The 19,703-nt window shown below is 42.3% G+C and overlaps 1 protein-coding gene across 17 annotated transcripts in view; it reads right to left on the minus strand.

Moving 5' to 3' along the window:
* Nucleotides 1–16,279: 16,279 nt before the first annotated feature.
* The window catches only part of FUT8 (fucosyltransferase 8), a 337,919-nt gene continuing 334,495 nt past the window's right edge, over nt 16,280–19,703 (minus strand). For all 17 annotated transcript variants that reach the window (XM_005890017.2, XM_070377695.1, XM_070377698.1 and 14 more), the window contains one exon: nt 16,280–17,287. In XM_005890017.2, the coding sequence (XP_005890079.1) occupies nt 16,970–17,287 (318 nt within the window). In that variant the 3' untranslated portion in view covers nt 16,280–16,969. The remainder of the gene's footprint in view (nt 17,288–19,703) is intronic.

Below are 19,703 nucleotides of genomic sequence, written 5' to 3' on the forward strand. Positions count from 1 at the left end.
TTGGTACGGGAAGCATGAAGCATGATGGACTTGATAGGCTAGGACTTTCTCCTCCTGGCTCCTGAACAACTTCTTCCAGGTGTGCAGCCTCCCTGGAAAGCCAGGATGAAATCACATCATCAACGTTCAGGGCTGAACAATCCTTCTTCCCCGGGTAGGCCTTGAGGTGAGCTGACAGGGGCACTCAGCTGCCCTGCCAGGGCACAGGCCCAGAGAGAAGCAGCCTTGAGAGGCCAACTCTGTTGGTCAGTTGTCCCTCATCCCAGCGTCTCTTAATTTTTAGGTCTTTCTGCCCTTTTCCCTTTTTCTGCCACTGCTAGCTCTATGAGTGTGAACAAGTTACTTACGTTCCTTCTCTGAGCTACAGCTCCCTCATCTATATAACAGTGCATAAATATAGAGCTCATGGATTGTTGTGTGGACCAAATGAGATGTGTGTAAAGCAAACAGTAGGTACTTAATAAATGAGTGGCGGCTGATGGTGATGGTGATAGCAGGCATAGAAATAAGACAGAAGGGGGCTGTTTGGCAGAAATGACCTTAGGGTCTTCCTGGAGGCTCACAGCCTCAGGCCACAAGCAGCTCTTTGCATCTAGGCTGCGGACACAGAGGTGTCTGTTTGTGCCACCACCACGATGCCTACCCCCTTCCTCCTCCACCATGTGTGTGCTATGCCCTGCCCTGTCTCACAGCCTTTCCTCTCTACCCCATTTCCCTATGAAAGCAGCTGAAGACGCAGATGTTATGGCCCCTCTGAGCTCAGTCTAATTGCCAAGCTCATAAGTGCTCAGCACCGTGCTGGCAAACGAGGCAGTGGGGATGCATAATGTTTAAGCTCTGGTATATTAATAAGGAGACATGGCCAAGTGATAAATAAGCCAACTCAAGAAGAAAAATAATATTAGGGAGGATAATATGGGAGAATAAAGGAAAGACTGAGGTAGAGAAGCAGGGAGGAGCGGAGGAGGAGGGGGGAGGCCGTGCGGAGCTCAGCTTGCTTCAGCAGAAGCCTGCACGACAGTGGAAAGGCACAAACTCAGGAGTCAGACCGTTTCAATTCTGCCTCAGCCATGTCAGCTATGTGACCCTGGAAAAGTTTCTTAAATTCAGCCTTCTCACCTAAGAAAACGGGTCTAATCAGAATATACCGCCACTAGACGGCTGTGGGAATTACGTGTTGTAAAGAGCCCTGCAGGTTCTGGGGACATGGCAGGTGCTCAGCACATGTTACTTTCCTCTGCTCTCAATTCCCAAGCCTCACACTCAAGCCCAGAAGAGGCGCCCCAGATGCTTAACCTCAACCCTATCTTGGGACAAAGAGAGGAGCTGAGCCTCTGCAAAATGAGATAGGTAAGAAAGCCAGGAGGCCACTGCCAAGTCCAGACAGAACCAAGCCTGCTCATCCTTTCAAGCAACCCCCAGCCCTTGGTTACAAAGATGGATAAAAATGTAGACTCTATCCCAAAGGAGGCAGAGGTAGGGAGGAAGAGACAGATACATAACCACAATAGCTATAGAGGGAGTAAGGGTTTCACTTATTTATGTATCCTGACTTCAAAGAATCTGCTTTATTGTCCCTACCATCGAATGTGATTCAGAGCTTGGGAAAAAAAATCCTGACGGTTTCCCCAGAGATCTGAGCAAAGTGCTTCGAAAGTCCAGAGAATACTGAATTTTGCTTAGAAGAATCAGGAGGCATTTGATCAGGGTAACAACAACGATGAGAGCTCATGTCTATCAGTGTTCGCTGAGCACTAACATGCCGGGTGCCGAGTGCTTTACACATACTAACTCATTGAAGCCTCAAAACAGCCTAACGAGGGAAATAATATTCCTATTTTACAAGGATAAGGCCACGCAGTTTCAAAGTGGCAGGACTTGAAGCCAGGGGATCTTATTTTGCTTCCCAGGTGGCACTAGTGGTAATGAGACTGCTTGCCAATGCAATGCAGGAGACTTAGGAGATGCAGGTTTGATTTCTGGGTCGGGAAGATCCCCTGGAGGAGGGTATGGTAACCCACTCTAGTATTCCTGCCTGGAGAATCTTAGAGGAGCCTGGCGGGCTACATTCCATAGGGTCACAAAGAGTCAGGAGGACACGACTGAAGTGACTTAGCACATGGTCTTATTTTAGATCCTACATTCTTAATGTCTATGCCAAATTGCCTCTCTGAATCTTGCAGAATAAATATTGTGACCATTCTGATATCAAGACCAATTTCCTATCCTCCCACTGGAACTACACCCTGACCAATGGAGATCAAACCATCCATCTATTCTTCTCATGTTCACTAAGTACCTCCTCTACGCAAGGCATTGTAAGACTCAGAACTGTGGGACTTGTAGAGGGAGCAGCAACCCATGGCCCCTTTCTCCACCCATGAGCTCTGTTTTGCTGTAATTTCCCTTGGATCCAGAGCCTAGAGAGTGGAACTGGGACAGTCAGCTGGGCTTCTTTTCACTTCTGTTCCTGGTGGGCAGGAATGGTGGGACCTGAGAGGCACAAAATGAAAGACGGGCTCAAAGGTTTGGCAACTCAAGGAACGTCCAAGGATTTTTTTTGTTTTTTGTTTTTCCTATTTCCAGAGTGGAACAATTCTCTCCATGCAATCTCACATGGGCAGACAAAGTGAAATTGCTGTGATAGAAGCTGTTAGGGGTTTTAGATACCCACTCATTTAATATTCTCTGTATCTTCTCCTATGTTCTCAGGTGACTCCTAAAGCCTCTCCATAGAATGCAGTTTAAAACCCCTGTCCTACCCAGCTTGATGGTACCCCCTTCTCAGCTCTGCTGGCTGTTGAGGACTGGCAGCATCTGCAGCAGGCAGCTGAGGTCAGGAAGCAAGGCAGTTATGAGTTACTACTGTCATTTGGAGGTTTAATGAGCATTAACGATTCTCTGCCCCAACATATGCCCTGAACAGCCTGGGAAGGAGGAGAGACATAGGTTCTGGGTTGGGATCAAAGAGAGAGAGAGTCACAAAGGGTGGGCCAGGTGGGGCCTGTGGGGCAAGTAGGGCTTATGGGTGGAGCAAATGGCAGACATGTTCTCCTCGTGGAAAATCCAGGAGAGGTGAAGGTTGAGAGGAGACGGAAGGTAATTATCTCGGAGCAATCTGGAGTGAGTGAAACCCTCACACTTGGTTTTATTCCAGATGATCAAGGATCCCATCATTAAATTCTGCCCATCAGGACACCATTTAGAAGGGCAGGGGAAGAGCAGACTTTGGTTCTTTTCTGTTCTGCGTACTCTTTCCCAGAATGAGGGTCTGGCACTGCTTCTATTGGTGATACATCATGCTGCTCAGAAATGATTAATACTTCATGCCAGTATTCATTCCCCACGGGGAGGTCCAAAATATTTAGGCAGTATTACAGGCTGGTACAGAGACAGAGCTTGAGAGTCAGACCTGAATTTGAATCTTGGCTTTGTTACATAATTTGTTTGACGTAGGCAAGTTACTTATTCTTTCAGTTCCCTCCTCTACAAATGGGAATACTAGTTTCTCCTTTATAGGGTTGTTTCATGGAATAAGTGAGTTAATACATATAAAGCACTTAAAACAATACCTGGCATATAATGGTAAACAGTAAATGTTATCATCAAAGCTAAAAGGCCCAATAACTAAAAGCTCTCCCTTCTATGTCTAAAATAGCTAAACTGGCTGGCCAGATTAATGGCAATTCAAAGCTGTATATATATACTTTTTAAAGCACGATAAAGGCGTATCTCTCAGTCACATCACAGTCTACCGCAGGTTCATCAGCAGTGTGTGGGAGGTGGTTTTGCTCCATGAAGTCACTCAGAAGTCCAGGCTCACTCACCTAGACTCCATCGTTGCTTAGGAGCCAGAGTTCTTCACTAACTTGCATCCAGCCTGGAGGCTAGGGATGACAGAGAGCCTAGAGGATGGGCAGGATTAGGCTCACACTTGGAAGGGCCTTTACATTCTATTGGCCAGAACCTAAGTCACATGGCCTGCCTGCAAAGTGGAATCTAGCAAGGAAGGCAAGCTAGGCTTGGAAAAAGATGAGATGTTAGGAGAGCGCTGGGCCAGTCTTTGCTTCATTTTTCAGCAATTTTTATATTTAATTCAGATATTCATAAAAAGTTTTCATATGGAAAACACTGAACAAAACTGGAGAGAATAGTATAACAAAGCCCCATGACCACTCAGCTTAAACAGCTTTCATCTCACGACCAGTCTTGTTTTATCTATACTCCCACCCAATTCTCCCTTCCTCCTGTATTACTTTAAAGCAAATCCAGGATAGTGCTTCATTAAATCTATAATTTCAGCATAGTACATTTTCAAGCACTTACTATGTGCCAGTCACCATGCATGCACTAGGAATATGATAATGAATAAGATACAATTTTTGCCTTTAAGAAGCTGCAGCTGAGTGAGGAGCTTACAGACTAAAGCTTATTGAGATAAGCTAGACTGAATCACAATAATAGAAAACAGGACTCTTGGGAGGATACATCCTCTAGCATGGGCTCAAAAAAAAAAAAAAAAAAAAAATCACCCTTGAAACAGGCAAAGTGACCACAATAACTAATAAGCTTATTTCCCCTGACGACCTTGCCTCACCAGTGGTTTTCCATAAGCATCTTCCCTCTTCCTTGAGAAGCTGCTCCTCTGAGAGCCATTGTCGCTTAGGAGCTCTGTAAATCAAGGGCCATGAGCTCACCTGTCAGTAGGGGAGTCTGATCATGGAGTGGCTGCCGAGAGAGGCTAAGAGAGGCCCTTTCTGGCCAAATCAGCTCCTGGGGCTTCCACTAAGCAATGACCTCAGGCTTTAACTCTGTCTTTTCTTGGAGGTGGGAAGGATAAGTGGCCTCCAGGGGTTAAGAGGCAGAATCTTAATCAAAAAGATACTGAGTGTTGACAGCTCTGCTGGCTCCAAGCTCTCTCTAATCGGAGCTCAGGACACCTTAATGGGTCACTAACCTTGCCCCAGATGTCCTGCCACATATCATTGCCTGTACACCAGTCATTCAGCATGCCAGACAAAGCCAGGAATAAAATACCAACCTTATCTTCCACCTCCTTCAGCTCTCCTACTGTGCAGAGGGCTGGAGAATGAAGTTCAAAAGCAAGTAGGCTTGGAAATTAGACAAACCATCATTAGGTAAAACCTACATTCAATATCAAGAGCATCCCTGGTGGCTCAGACTGTAAAGAATCTGCCTGCCATGCAGGAAACCTGGGTTCAATCCCTGGGTTGGGAAGATCCCCTGGAGAAGGGCATGGCTACCCACTCCAGTATTCTTGCCTGGAGAATTCCATGGACGGAGGAGCCTGGCGGGCTACAGTTAATGGGGTTGCAGAGAGTCGGACACAACTGAGTGACTCACACACACACACATGCAATATCAAGCTTCACATTAAATCAACGTTTCCATATATATATATGTAAATTCCAACATCAGCTTCAGCCACAGAACTGTCATCTGCATGAGACTGTGGAGCACATCTGGGAAGACTGTTTCTGCTCAGAGGTGTATCTTGTGAAGCACAGAAGGCAGACAGAATCACATCCAGAGTTCTTTCTGCATGGAGATGCTGAGTAAGTGAGAGTTAAAATAGTCTTTTATTATAATCCAGCATCTCTGTGTGAGCGCAGAGGGCTGAGCTGGGAATCCCACTCTGCAAGGACTTGCCCTCCAGTGGGCGAAGACAAGCAGAGGCAAAAGCAAGAGTGAACCCAGCAGGAACCTCCAGAGCACAGGGGCAGTCTGCTGCCCGTCACCTCTCAGCATCCTCCCTTGTGTCACATGCCCATCTATTTCCTGCTTGGGATATGAATAGAGATATGGACTTCCCTGTAGCTCAAACGGTAAAGAATCTACCTGCAATGAAGGAGACCAGGGTTCGATCCCTGGGTCGGGAAGATCCTCTGGAGAAGGGAATAGCAATCCATTCCAGTATTCTTGCCTGGGGAATTCCACGGACAGAGAAGCCTGGTGGGCTACAGTTCTTGAGGTCACAGAGTTAGACACGATTGAGCAACTAACACAGAGAGTGAATAGAAAGAAGTATGGAACGCTAGTTCCAAAGCCATCAGGGAGAACTTGGTAGGGGAAATTTATGTTAATTAAAGACCATGGTTAATTATAAGCTTCCCCTTAGTGTAAGCCTGGATGATCAAACTATCCAATAATCAAATATGCTAAGGATAAATGGGGTCTGGGTCTCACAGTTTGGCTCTTCACAGAAGAAGGGCAAGATTGCACAGAGCCTAGAAGAACAGACTGAAGAGTTGGCCCTGGATTCAAGACTTGGTCCTACCTAGCCACCCACCAGTCACTTGCTTTGTAAAGAAAACAATACGAAAACAAAAATCTCAGTTTGCCAGGTTGTAGGAGTACCACAAAATGCTGTCAGTTGTTAAGTTTTCTTATAATTATAAAATACTTAAACCATTTAAAAAAACTATTCAACAATTTATAACAGTTACATTTAACCAATATTGATACAGCTCCTTGTGATATTTCTTGAATATGGAAATCGTTATTTTACTGCACACTACTTATACCCAGTACCCTCTGCCAGTGAGCAATGAATTACTATATCATATAGCTTTCCCAATCCTCCACTGAATATCTTATCAAATTTTTAATATAGATGCATTGAATTTTTCATCTAACCCATAAAGATGCTCTAAAATGCCTCAAATGCCAAACAAATATTTTTTTATGTGTGCCATCTTGTGAAAAATATTGGAAAGCATTGATTTAATCTCTGAATGTTTCCTCATATGTGAATAATAGTACATATAGGGTAGTGTGAGGATGAAATAAAATACATAAAGTACTAGAATAGTGTCTGGAATATAGTAAATGAATAATAAATGCTAGTTATTATTTTTCCTTTTCTTTAAAAACAAGGATAATAACACCAACCATAATGGCTAATGTGACGATCACACGTGTGAGATAAAGCAGGTTAAGGGCTTAGTCCCACATAGCTGTGACGATCACGCATGTGAGATAAAGCATGTTAAGGGCTTAGACCCACATAGCTGTGATGATCACGCATGTGAGATAAAGCAGGTTAAGGGCTCAGTCCCACATAGCAGGAGGCCAGTAAACGCCAAGGACCACTAAGTTACCCGTGCTCTAATTATTCAAATGTACATAACTTTTTATATTAGGTTGTAACTTTCCAGTGCAGTTCACATGTGTACGGCTTTCCAGGTAAGACTGTAAGTTCTTTAAACTAATTTCATAGTCACTTATCATAGTTCTAGAACTATACTAGCTGTCCAAAAAAAAAAAAAAAATGACTAGAGATCGATTTTGCAGAGCTGTAAGCCTTTACAAAGCAAATTCATGTCTACTCTTCTTATTTTCGCAGAACAACGACCAACAGCTAACTAACTTACCTACATTTTAAAGGTAAGAAAATCGAGGCCGAGACAGATTATGCAGCTTGCCTAGGGGATCAGCAGGTTAGGTCCTGAGCTAGGGGCAGAACCCAGGTCTGTTGACTACAAGCAGAGTTTCCTTTCCATCTGGCACTGGGACTGCTGCTTATGGCTATACAGGGGGAGCGAGATGCATATTGTAGACACTGCAGATTTGTAGCCTTACATAATTTTCCTGGCAGATAGCGGTAAGAGTTTTGTTATACAAATAAATACATTACAATAACTGTCTACAGGAGCACCTTCATTAATTTGCACAAGGGCTTCTCAGGTGGTGCTAGTGGTGAAGAATCCGCCTGCAATGCAGGAGATGTAAAGGACTCAGGTTCAACCCCTGGGTCAGGAAGATACTCTGGAGGAGGCATGGCAACCCACTCCAGTATTCTTGCTTGGAGAATCCCTGTGGACAGAGGAGCCTGGTAGGCTACAGTCCACGGGGTCACAAAGAGTTGGACACCACTGAAGTGACTTAGCACACATCTTATAGATTAGTGGAGGGTCTAATATACTACTCCCACAGCTTCCCAGGTAGTGAGTGGTAAAGAACCCACCTGCCAATGCAGGAGATGCAGGAGATGCAGGAGATGTGGGTTTGATCTGGGTTGGAAAGATCTCCTGGAGGAGGAAATGGCAATCTGCACCAGTATTTTGCCTGGAAAATTCCATAGGCAGAGGAGCCTGGTGGGCTACAGTCCATGGAGTTGCCAAGAGTCAGATACAACTGAGCACACATATACACACACTATACTACTTCCACAATCAGATTTTCCTCTGATGACTCAAACAGTATTTTGGAATATTGAGCTCCCCTGGATTATCAACTTGAAGCTAAAAGACAGGACTGCTTAGAGCAGGGGTCAACAAACTTTTTGTGTAAAAGGTCAGACAGTAACTGTTTTAGCCTTGTGGGCCACACAATCAGTCTTTGTCAGAACTACTACACTTTGCTCTTGTAGTCTTTGAAAGCAGACATAAACAATATGTAAATAAACAGGTGTGTCTGGGTTACAGTAAAATTCTACTTAGAAAAAAACAGGCTTGAGGTTATAGCTTGCCAATTACTGACTTATAGAACTCTGGTTATCTGAATTATCAGTAAGAATTTCTTGAAAGAGCATTCAGTTCAGTTCAGTCGCTCAGTCGTGTCCGACTCCTTGCGACCCCATGAATCGCAGCTCTCCAGGCCTCCCTGTCCATCACCAACTCCTGGAGTTCACTCAGACTCACGTCCATCGAGTCAGTGATGCCATCCAGCCATCTCATCCTCTGTCGTCCCCTTCTCCTCCTGCCCCCAATTCCTCCCAGCATCAGTCTTTTCCAATGAGTCAACTCTTCACATGAGGTGGCCAAAGTACTGGAGTTTCAGCTTTAGCATCATTCCTTCCAAAGAACACCCAGGGCTGATCTCCTTTAGAATGGACTGGTTGGATCTCCTTGCAGTCCAAGGGACGCTCAAGAGTCTTCTCCAACACCACAGTTCAAAAGCATCAATTACCTGAACAGATCAACAGATGTGTCCTCAACAGATGTGAAGCCAGGACGTGAAACTAGAGTTATCCGATTTCAAACTCCTTCTTCTTTAACTTGAACACACACATGTCCTTATCCTTGTGTGGTCACCCACCTGTATATGGTGATCAGTTGTTAGGTGTCTGCACAGTTACCAGTGTTTATGGATATTACTTTAAAATAATGAGGTAGGTCAGAAGGGACTCACACTCGTTTTCTTGAATGGAAGGAAAAGTCAGATCTAGTCCAGAGGGGGATGTCACCTCCACTCTTGGCCTCCAAGGAAACACTTGACTTCCCAGTTCTTTTGGCTTTTGTTTCTACAAATTCCTCTTCCCTTGACTTAAGATGAAAATAAAGCTGTGATTCTATGAAAGAAGCTTTACTAGCAAACAAAGGTAGGAAAGAAAACAAACAAAAGAGGAGTTTCTAAATTTAAACAGATAGATTTACAAAGCCTGTTGTGTTACATAAGAAGTTGTCTCTTGATTGTAACTGAGATCCAGAAAAAGACCCAGTCAGCTGGTCTAGCAAATAGATAGGCCCTTGTTCTTTGCTACCAGATTAAGCCGTCCAGTCTTCTAACCAGGCAACTTCAGGCTGGCACCACTTATGACCCGGATGGAATTTCAGTCCCTACAATGTGACTATAAATCAATGACCATTTTAGAAATTTAGGGCGGAAGGAACTTGGAGATTATCTAACCCCTGTTACATGCTTGAAGTTCCCTTCAGCATTCAGTTCTGCTTGGACGCCCCTGAAAGGACAGGGAACTGTCATCTAAATTAGCTTGTGTCATGATCAACAGCACAATTTATCATAAAGTTCTTTCATGTGTTGAGCTACTCTAATATTGCTGCTTCTGCACTTTGCAGTCACATGAAAAAGTCTACCTGCCGCTTCACACAGCAGCCTCACAGCACCTCAGCATGCTACCATGGAGTACCCAGCGCAGGATTCAAAGTGACATTCAAGATTCCAATACCTTCCTTCTGGAGACTTCTGTTTTTGAGAGGTAGGGTAGAGTGGGAAGTGGTGTCACAGCACTTTTATTAGCAACTAAATTCTCTAAGTCTTTAGTTACATCTCCAACAGGCTGACCTGAAGCACAACTGACCTTCTAGATCTAAGGATAAACCATGTTTGTAAGCTGTACACTAAGTTAAAAGCGAAAGTGTTAGTTGCTCAGTTGTGTCCCATTCGTTGTGACTTGCTAGGCTGCTCTGTCTATGAATGGCAAGAATAGTGGAGTGGGTACCCATTCCCTTCTCCAGGGGATCTTCCAGACCCAGGGAGTAAACTTGGGTCGCCTGCATTTCAGGCAGATTCTTTACTATCTAAGCCACCAGGGAAGCCCATAGAGTATGTTAAGTGCTCTAGTATTTATTATTCAATGCAGTGATTCTCAGCCCTGAGTATATGCTAGATTTACCTTTTAATTTCAATTTTTAAGCAACTTTTAGGGACCTTAATTCTCCCAAACAATATAATTTGCTATTGTCTCAGTTTTTAGTCACTAAAACTTATGATTAATAATGCAAAAAGAATAGTGGTAATAGCTCACATTTGTTGAGCTTTGTGCCAGGCACAAGCTGAGAGACTTTCATGTGTTAACTTGTTTAACCCTCAGAAAAACGTTATGAAGTAGTTATGTACTAGTAGTATTTTCATTTAATAGATGGTTAAGCAAAGGCACAGTAAAGTTACTTGCTCAAGGTCACAGTGCCAATAGGTAGAGGACCCAGGATTTGAACCCAAAAAATCGACAGAACTCATACTTTTAACTACATCACATTGTTCCCATCACTGTCCTTTCTCAAAGCATTAATAAACTATGTGAACAAGTCCGCCTAGAGCTCTATTACAAACCAGCAGACACTGAGTTAATCAAACCTTTTGAATAAATGCTCATGTAGCCTCAGCTGCTCTACTTTGTCCACAATAACAGTTACTGCCAAGCTGAAATCCTAGAGACAGTATGCAGCAACACAGCATTCCTTGAGTGGTTAAAAGCCAGGCATTCTGCATTTGCATCCTGGCTCTGTCACAGGCAAAGCTTCAGTTTCCTAGTTAATAAAATGGAGTAATGATAGTACCTACTTTATGATTATGGTGACCATAAGTTAAGTACCTGGAGAAACCCCAGGTACACAGCAAGTGCTCAATAAATGTTAGCTATTATTGTAATGCTCATTACTCCAAAGTGTATGCAAAGTAAGAAATAGGATTAGTCTGATACGTCTGGTTTTTACATAGTTATCACTGTTAACTTTTTAATAATCTAGTTTGAAGCCTTACTTAGGACTTGTCAAATTTATCAATGTGTATGGTGGTAGTCTCTCTTCTCGTTTTTAAAAACAAAAATATCTGCTCATTTTCAAGCATTTACCACCTCTTAGTTCACCATACTTTCTTAAAGACTACCAAAAATCCCCGTAAAAATACCCCAGAGTCTGCATCCGGCATAGATTAGGGTGTTATTGACAAGTTCCCAACCTCTCTACACCGTGAAGCAGAGACTTGAGGCATGCTCTGACATCCTGATGTTTGGATGTAATGGAGAAGAACGGCAGGGACTCCCTGAGGTGGCGGCTCAGCTGATGGGCTATGGAGTCATCGCTGGTCTGTGAGCCTGACTGCAGGAAAGCAAGACCGGTGGTCAGGGCAGCTGGAACACAGCCAGTGAGGACCCTCAAGACCAAGTCTGAGAGGGACCCAGGGTTTGAGCTATCACAGCAACAGCTGTCTTCAGCACGTTAAGTTACTTCTGAGCCCAGGACGAGAGCCAGCCGAGCAAACACTGCCCAAGAATTAGGACATACACAGCAACTGAACGTGAAAGCACTGTACAGCTGTTAGCCATCTGAGCAGTCCTTTCCAGAGACAGAGTCCTGACATGAGCACTTTCCACATCTAGCCCAGACGTGGTAAACTAGTGGACCAGGGACTCAAAGTAGCCATTGATGTCTCTTCTATACTCTTTAGTGTCTTACATTTTTTTAATTAGATACTAGTATTTGAAATTTTTGTATAAAAATAGATTTGGCTTCTCTTGAAAAGCAAGAACCTGGCCACATTATGCCTTAGCACAATAATCTGCTGAGGCTGAGTAGTAGCTACCCAATTTAGACACATGGAACCCAAACAGACAGTAACATTTACAAACTCTGATTAAATCCAAACAATTCTGTTCACAGATGAAGAAAATGGAACTCTGAGAATGATGTGACATTCAATGGCAGAGACAAAATGGAAGGCCAGTTGTTCTCAACCCCAGTTCAGAGATTTTCAGTATTACTGATCTTTCCTCTAGAGAATCTGAGGTACAGGAACGTATCAGCTCGTAGGCACTATGACAGGGAGAAACAAAATGGAGAACTGGTCTTCTGACTTTGCACACACTTAACTTCCCTTCATTTTCTGTGCTGGGCAGAAAATTCTTAGGGGCTGCAATCCACTAGGGAGCTTAAGACTAGCCAGAAACCCCAAGTCCCAGTATTCCTCAGACTGCTGACCACACCCACAGTCCAAACTATCTGTGCTCTCTGTACAAAGCAGTGCACATTCCCAGCCTCCACCAGATGCTCTCATGCCCAGCTGGGCAGTAAACAAACATGCTGCTTTTTCTTGGTTAATGGCCTTTTCTCTACCCACGCAGGCAGTTAGGGAACAACAGCCTCCACAGGACACTGACTCAAAAAAGGAGGAGAGGTTACAGTTACAGATGACAGGTCAGCAGGAGCTCTGAACTCTCTTCCTGGCTCTCTTCCCAAAACATCAAACGGTTATGGCCATGACCTTCGATACACTGCTTTTTTAAAAAGTGCAGGTTCTGTTCTGATTGACATCGTTTTTAAGCAAAGGATGCCCTGGCCACATTCCCCTTGAGTATAAGGACACTGATTTGTTAAAAAACCTTTGAAATGTTTAGCTTAAGTTAAATGCCCACGAATACACAGTATTAACAGCACCATTATATCTCAGATTCAGGCCTATATTACCTCAAATTGTCCAAGAGGGCTGATGTTCCCTTGTTATCTGGGAGACGCCAATGACAAAACTATAGTCTAAGTAATTAGCATAGGAACTGCATGAACAATGGAACAATAACAAAGGAACCACTCACATGAGATCATTTTCTGTAGACAGACAAACTCAAGATTGTCTTAAGAATAAGGAGAGGAAAAAGCAGGTGGCAACTTAACTGGACTGCAGATGGCAAGGCTGAACAGCTGATTAGGTACTCAGAGATTCTGACTTGTATGAAGGAACCAAAAATGAATGTACTGTTGAAGGGCAACTTCAAACATGCATAACGTCAGTGAAAGTTGAAGCCAAAGAACTTGCCGTGGCCTGCGTCTGCCCTGCCAAGGATCCTGGAACAGCTTCTTCCTGTTTCCAAGACAGAGACTGCTGTCAAGAACCAGTAATCGCCAAGGCAACTTCTCCTTCGTGCTTCCTTCTGGGCACTGCATTTAAAAAATTACCCAGGGTCTGCATCTGGCATAAATTAGGGTGTTATTGCCAAGTTCCCAAGCCACACAACTATTCTGTACAGACTATTGATCCTGGCTATTGTACAGCCTCCCAGGAGAACAAATGAAGTATCAGGCAGTTGGCTGTGGTCAAAGAGGACATGTCTGCTGCACCTCAAGTAAAAGAGATTTATTTTCACTGAGACAGAGGACATTCTTTTAGAGGCACCATTTAGATCCCAATACTTTTCCTGCTTAAAGAATACACAGTGATTGCATTCTAACTAAAAGATGATGACAATAATCACTCCGTGAGATAGCTTTTTAGATGTGCTTTTTCTCTTATAAACTCTCAAGCCCCTCAGAAGCTGAGGACATTCATGTTCTCAACAGGCTACGCTCTATATGATAGGACAAAACCTAAAGATCAGAGAGGGAAGCAACGAGTCTCATTCACTTGGGACACAAAGAAATCCTGGAAGAGGGCTGAGAGCACTTGGACAACAGGCATGGTCTCTTTAAGTTCAGCTCAGCACTAAATCAGACTTGAGTGGCAGGACCAGGAAGAACTTTTGTTAACTGTTTTGTCTTTAGTGTGCATTTCGCTGGTATCCAAATTCAATGAGACCAGGCTAATAACTTTGTTCTAGGTAAGGCTCTTTCAGAAACGGGTCTAGTAACAAGGAAAAGACCCAAATCTTTGCCTTGGCCACTTGATCCAAAACCATGCAGACTTTTAAAGAACCAGATTTTCATGGAGAAATTACAACAGTGATGAAGAAATGTCAGTCGTCCCAACAGGGCAGCCAGTATGGCATGTACTTGATGATTTGCAAAAACGTGGCTAAGAAAAGCTATTCAGAAGGAAGTGGTCAGCGGTATTCATTAGCCATTCACACCCGCAGGTTAAACAATTTGGTAGTTTTGTTTTTCTTCCTGCTTAAAGCTATTAAGGTCAGAATCTAAACAGAGACTCTTCCATCCCCCACCATACTTTTTCATTTTAAATCTCTGCTTCAGAGTTTCACTTCCTGTATGACAAAGTTTTAGCACCTACTGAACAGATCTTCCAATGGATAACAATGATCAACATTTGACAAAATACGAAAAAGCTACTCAAAGTCACTGAAGTAGCAGACGAACTCTGGAAAGAGACTGGAACTTGGAAGAAGGGAAAGGTACAAGATGAGTTTTCCATTTTTATGGCTTTTAGGTGGATAGAAAACTGCCATCTTTCTGGCTGAAGAAGCAGAGGACGTCACAGAATCAGAGCAATGACAGCTGCTGGAAAGTGAGGATGGAAATCTCAGAAAACAGAAAGCCAAAGAAAGGGCTTCAAATTCTATGTGTAAAATCTACCCTCATCTCTAGTTGACTCCTAAACCCTATATGTATGGGGCAGACTCCAGGTAAAGATAAAATAATTTAGATTTTGTGCTGTTGCCCAAGACACCGTTTACAGTTTGAGTCCAATGAAGTTAAATGTCTGCACAAACAAAAACATTCGTGTTTTTCAGAGGAATATAACAGAATCTACAACATAAACACTTACAATATTCAAGATACAATCTAAATTTACTTAATATTTGAATAACCAGAAAAATGTGATTCTTTCTCTAGAGAAAAGACAAATAGAGACCAACTTTGAGATTAATTAGGTATTAGACTTAGCAGAAAAGGGTTTTAAAGCAATTGTAACAACTATGTTCAAGGAAGCAGAAGAAAATGAGCTCATAATGAATAAAAACAAGATATCTCAGCAGAGGAAATAAAAACCCATGGTTACTCATGCTCTGATGACAAGTGAGATGAGAATTAGAAAATAACTCGCATTTCAAAGTACCTCTGTTCAGCTGGAAATTTTTGTCTCAAATGACTTACTTGTACCAAAACTAAATTGAAAATTGCTTACTAATACTAAACAGTTAGATCTGGGAGACTTGACTGGAAAAGTACGAAGAATTTAGGGAAGTTTGGTGGGGATATTTTATACACAGGCATTTTCATTTAGAGATGACATGAAGGACAGGATTTTTTTGTCTAGGATTCCTAAAATTTAATACCAGGCCTGATACTGGTTCCTATATGGATCAAAATTTTCTTTCAGAAGGTAAAACGATGCTATGAAATACTCCTTCCAGGCATCTATAAAGAGGCAGACCGCTGAAAAGAGGAAGCGATCTTATAAGGAGAAAAGTGACGTTCAGAGAGAAAGCGTAGGGGGTATCAAAGTCTTGTCTTTTGAAGTGATTCTGATGTAGAATTACTAAAAAGAAATACCTGGATGAGATAATCCCAAATTCATTTTTGGTCTCATACCGGTTCCCCTCTACTTTGTTCACCAAACTCTATATACTGTTGGACACGCATTTCAGAAACAGAGCCAGCTTCCCAACACCACAGATTCCTGGTACTCTCAAAAGCAGGACATGATAGCAAAGGGTACAAAATAATTTCTTGGCTGAAATAACAGGACTCAACTCACAAAAAGTGACAACAGCCCCAATAAGAAAGAACAAGCCTGAAATTATTAGTTCGGAAATGGAGGGGATAGTTCCTCTGACAGCAAGGAGTACAATTATTTGATTAATTAAAACAAATAAACAAGGTCCAAAATATTCACAGTAAAATAAAAACTCCCAAAGAGTGTTCTGAGCAACTCTGTAACGTGCACCAACTACACTCAGTGTTCAGTGTTCAAATGGACCAATGACTTTCTGAGCTAAGCCATTCAATCCAAAACAGAAAAATAAAAAAGTAAAGCAGAAAAATCGTCAAACTCCTCTTTTTATCATCATTTTCCATTATAATGCTGGCTACATCATCATCTGATATAAAATTCTAGAAACTCCACAAAATTCCTCTTTTTAAAATTTATTTTTTGTTATCAAAGAGAATGTCCAGAAACATTGAGTACTAAAGAATCTGTTCATGGCATTGTTTTACAAAAGTTCCTAATGGAGTGTGAATATTTTAATTTCTGTTGTATCCTTCACTTATTAATGATGAGGTGGATGAACCGGTGCAATTACTTAAAAAAAAAAAAAAATTCCAGACAAAAACATCCATTCTCATTCTGAATTCTGTTGACTGGAGTGAATTCAGTGGTTACAATACCACCACTGGCTAAGAATCAAGCTCCCCACAAGAGGGAACTATTCAAGTCATCTCATTTGGTCACACAAGTCTCTCAGGTATAGGCACCATGTTTGAAGTCTCACACAAAATGTCTGTGTCACTTAAATTACACAATGTGGCAGTGTTTGTTTCATGGGGACATAGTCTTGAAAGAAGGGGTAACGTAGAAAACAATCTGTTTGCATGTTATACGTGAGTACATTATTGGACTGTGCATGGGTTTACGGGCACTGTAGCCCTTGTTAAAGAGCAATTCCACCAATGAAGCATCTGTCAGATCCCAGCTGCTCCTGATGCTGAAGATGTTGACTAATTTTAACCACGGGCTGTTAGGTTGGGGCCTTCTTCATGTACTGTTTGGCTCAAATGGTTTGAACTGAGTTTGGTGGTCTTTCTGGTCCATCTAAGCTTTATTTCTCAGCCTCAGGGTACGTGGGGTACTTGACCGTTTCTATCTTCTCTCGAACTTTGTAGGAGGGATACAGGCCCGTCCTTCCCAGTTTTCTGTTGACACCTTTAGAATAGCCATCCCAGTGATTTCCAGCCACGCCAATGATATCTCCAGGTTCCATGGGGATTTCATCCGCAGTTCGAGGTTCGTGAGGATAAATAGCAATCTGGTTGTGGGCATTTTGGCCTCCAAAATAGTAGATGTCATCCAAAGAATGGAAGTTTGCAGAGGCATCGGGATGCAGCGTCTGCATGATCTCATAAGCAACTCGACAGACCTTGGGAAAGCATGAAAAAAAATCTGTTAGTACCTGTGAGATCGCCTTTGTAGCACTCTGAGAGCCCTTGCCAGAGACAGGGACTAAACTAGGACCAGGGCTGAGAGAATGAGTAGATTCTAGTCAAAGTCCATTTGCTCTCAGATGATGGTACAAAGTCATTCTTCATTTCTTTGCCTGTATCTTTTTTCTAAACATAAAAGACAATTACAATTAGGATCTGGCAGAGAAAAAAAAGGATATGTACATGTAGTGCAAAGTATTTTGAGAATAAACACTTATCAAGAGCCACAGAGTGCTGGGCAAAAATAACATAGTCTGTGCCCTTGGTGAACTTTAAGATTCAGGATTATAAACACTTTACACAAATGCTGCTGCTCCCTTTCTTTCATTCAGTGTTAATAAACCACATACTCTTTCCCGCTAACTTAGATCTGGTCTCAGAAACTCATGTAATTACTGACAATCAACTATTGCCAAACGAGCTAAAACATATCTGCCACTTCTGTTCTGAAGAGTTTTGTGTGTGATGTGTAGATAACAGCAGTCTAGATTGAAACAAGATGAACTAGCTTTGGGGAAGGTGCATCTACCTGATGCATTTAAGGCTACTTAAAAGATTCCTCTGTCCAAAGAACACCTACCATTCTCACTGGATGGCAGCTGAAATGACACAGTCCTTGAACTTTAGACTTGCTAACAAAGGTAAACGATCTTAATGGAGGTATAACATTTTAAACAACTAACAAATATATTCATTATCTAGTAAATGGGTTTCAGAAACTTAAGAATAAGTGAAAACAAAAGAGAATACTATTTTACTTAGAAAATTCTTCCACTATATACTATGAACAGAGGACTCAACTGAAGTCAAATTTTTCTGCATCTCCACTTGTAGTTATCTCAGTTAATGAAGGTTTATTGCCCCTGCTACTGCTGCTGCTGCTAAGTCGCTTCAGTCGTGTCCGACTCTGTGTGACCCCATAGACGGCAGCCCACCAGGCTCCCCTGTCCCTGGGATTCTCCAGGCAAGAACACTGGAGTGGGTTGCCATTTCCTTCTCCAATGCATGAAAGTGAAAAGTGAAAGGGAAGTCGCTCAGTTGTGCCTGACTCTTAGCGACCCCGTGGACTGCAGCCCACCAGGCTCCTCTGTCCATGGGATTTTCCAGGCAAGAGTACTGGAGTGGGATGCCATTGCCTTCTCTGGTTTTATTGTCCCTATATCAATACTTTTGGACATATTTAAAATGATGCTAATAATAACTCTTAATCTTCTCAGTGGAGCAGTTTAAGGTACCCAGTAGTCCTTAAAAACTTTGGCATTCACAGTATCAAAACTGAATTCTTAAGTGTTATGAGTAAATAGAATCTAATTAGGTTAATGATCAACTTAAGTCTTTAAAAAAATCCGAATTTCAGGAACTGGAGGGGCACTTCTTAAATGCCAAATGTAATTTGCAAATAAAACTGAAGTTTAGATAGTATTTTTAATTTTGCAGATAGGGACTAATTCTAGTGCTAGGATTTCAACTAGACATAGAACCAAGAGAATAAGTTTGCTTTCAAATCTGCTACTTTGTCAACAAACTAATTTTATATTGGGAATGTCACAGTATGACTGACATCACTGGTAGAATACTCAAACTATAACAAAATGAAGCAAAAAAGATTTTGAACTTGAACTTCATATTTAGTCAGAGGCCCATATAGGGTACGCAAAATCAAGTGAAGACTTTGGAAAGAATCTAAATAATTAAAGCAGCTCCAATAGTAGCAAAGTACAATAACAATGACAGAGGTTAATATTTACTGAGTTTTACTTAGTTTTTCTGTCGGCATTGCTTCCAAGGTCTAATTTAATTGTCAGGAGTCCCATAATATTCTATCATGTTTGTTTTATGGATGTCAAAGATCAGTTAAGGAAAATGGCCAGAGTTATACTATTATTAAGTGGCATATTCAGGTTTTGAACCTAGGCAGAATGTGTATACTTGTTAACTGCTAAGCATGTGTTTTCTTGCAGATCCTATTCCCCATGCTCACATTTTAATAGCGTAAGGCCAAGGCAGGCCTTGGGAAAACCTGAGTTGTATTTTCAGGGCCCCTCCACCCCCTTTTCAATTATCCCTAGTCAGGGATGCTAGATCTTATACTGCCTTGGGATGACCACAATGTCCATCATGGCAATGGACCCTGATGTGTCTTCCCCTTTCGCTAATTAACTTCTCATTCTCATAAAAACAACACTGCCTTCAGTCCCACACCCTTAGGAACGTGCTTTCTTTTGAGGGTATTCCTAATGATCAGTTTATGTTTGGTAGCAATAGTTGCTCTGATACTTTGGCCACCTGATGCAGAGCCACCTCACTGGAAAAGACCCTGATGCTGGGAAAGACTGAAGGCAAAAGGAGAAG

Source organism: Bos mutus, chromosome 10 (genome assembly GCF_027580195.1).
Source record: "Bos mutus isolate GX-2022 chromosome 10, NWIPB_WYAK_1.1, whole genome shotgun sequence".
NCBI classification, from domain to species: Eukaryota; Metazoa; Chordata; class Mammalia; order Artiodactyla; family Bovidae; genus Bos; species Bos mutus.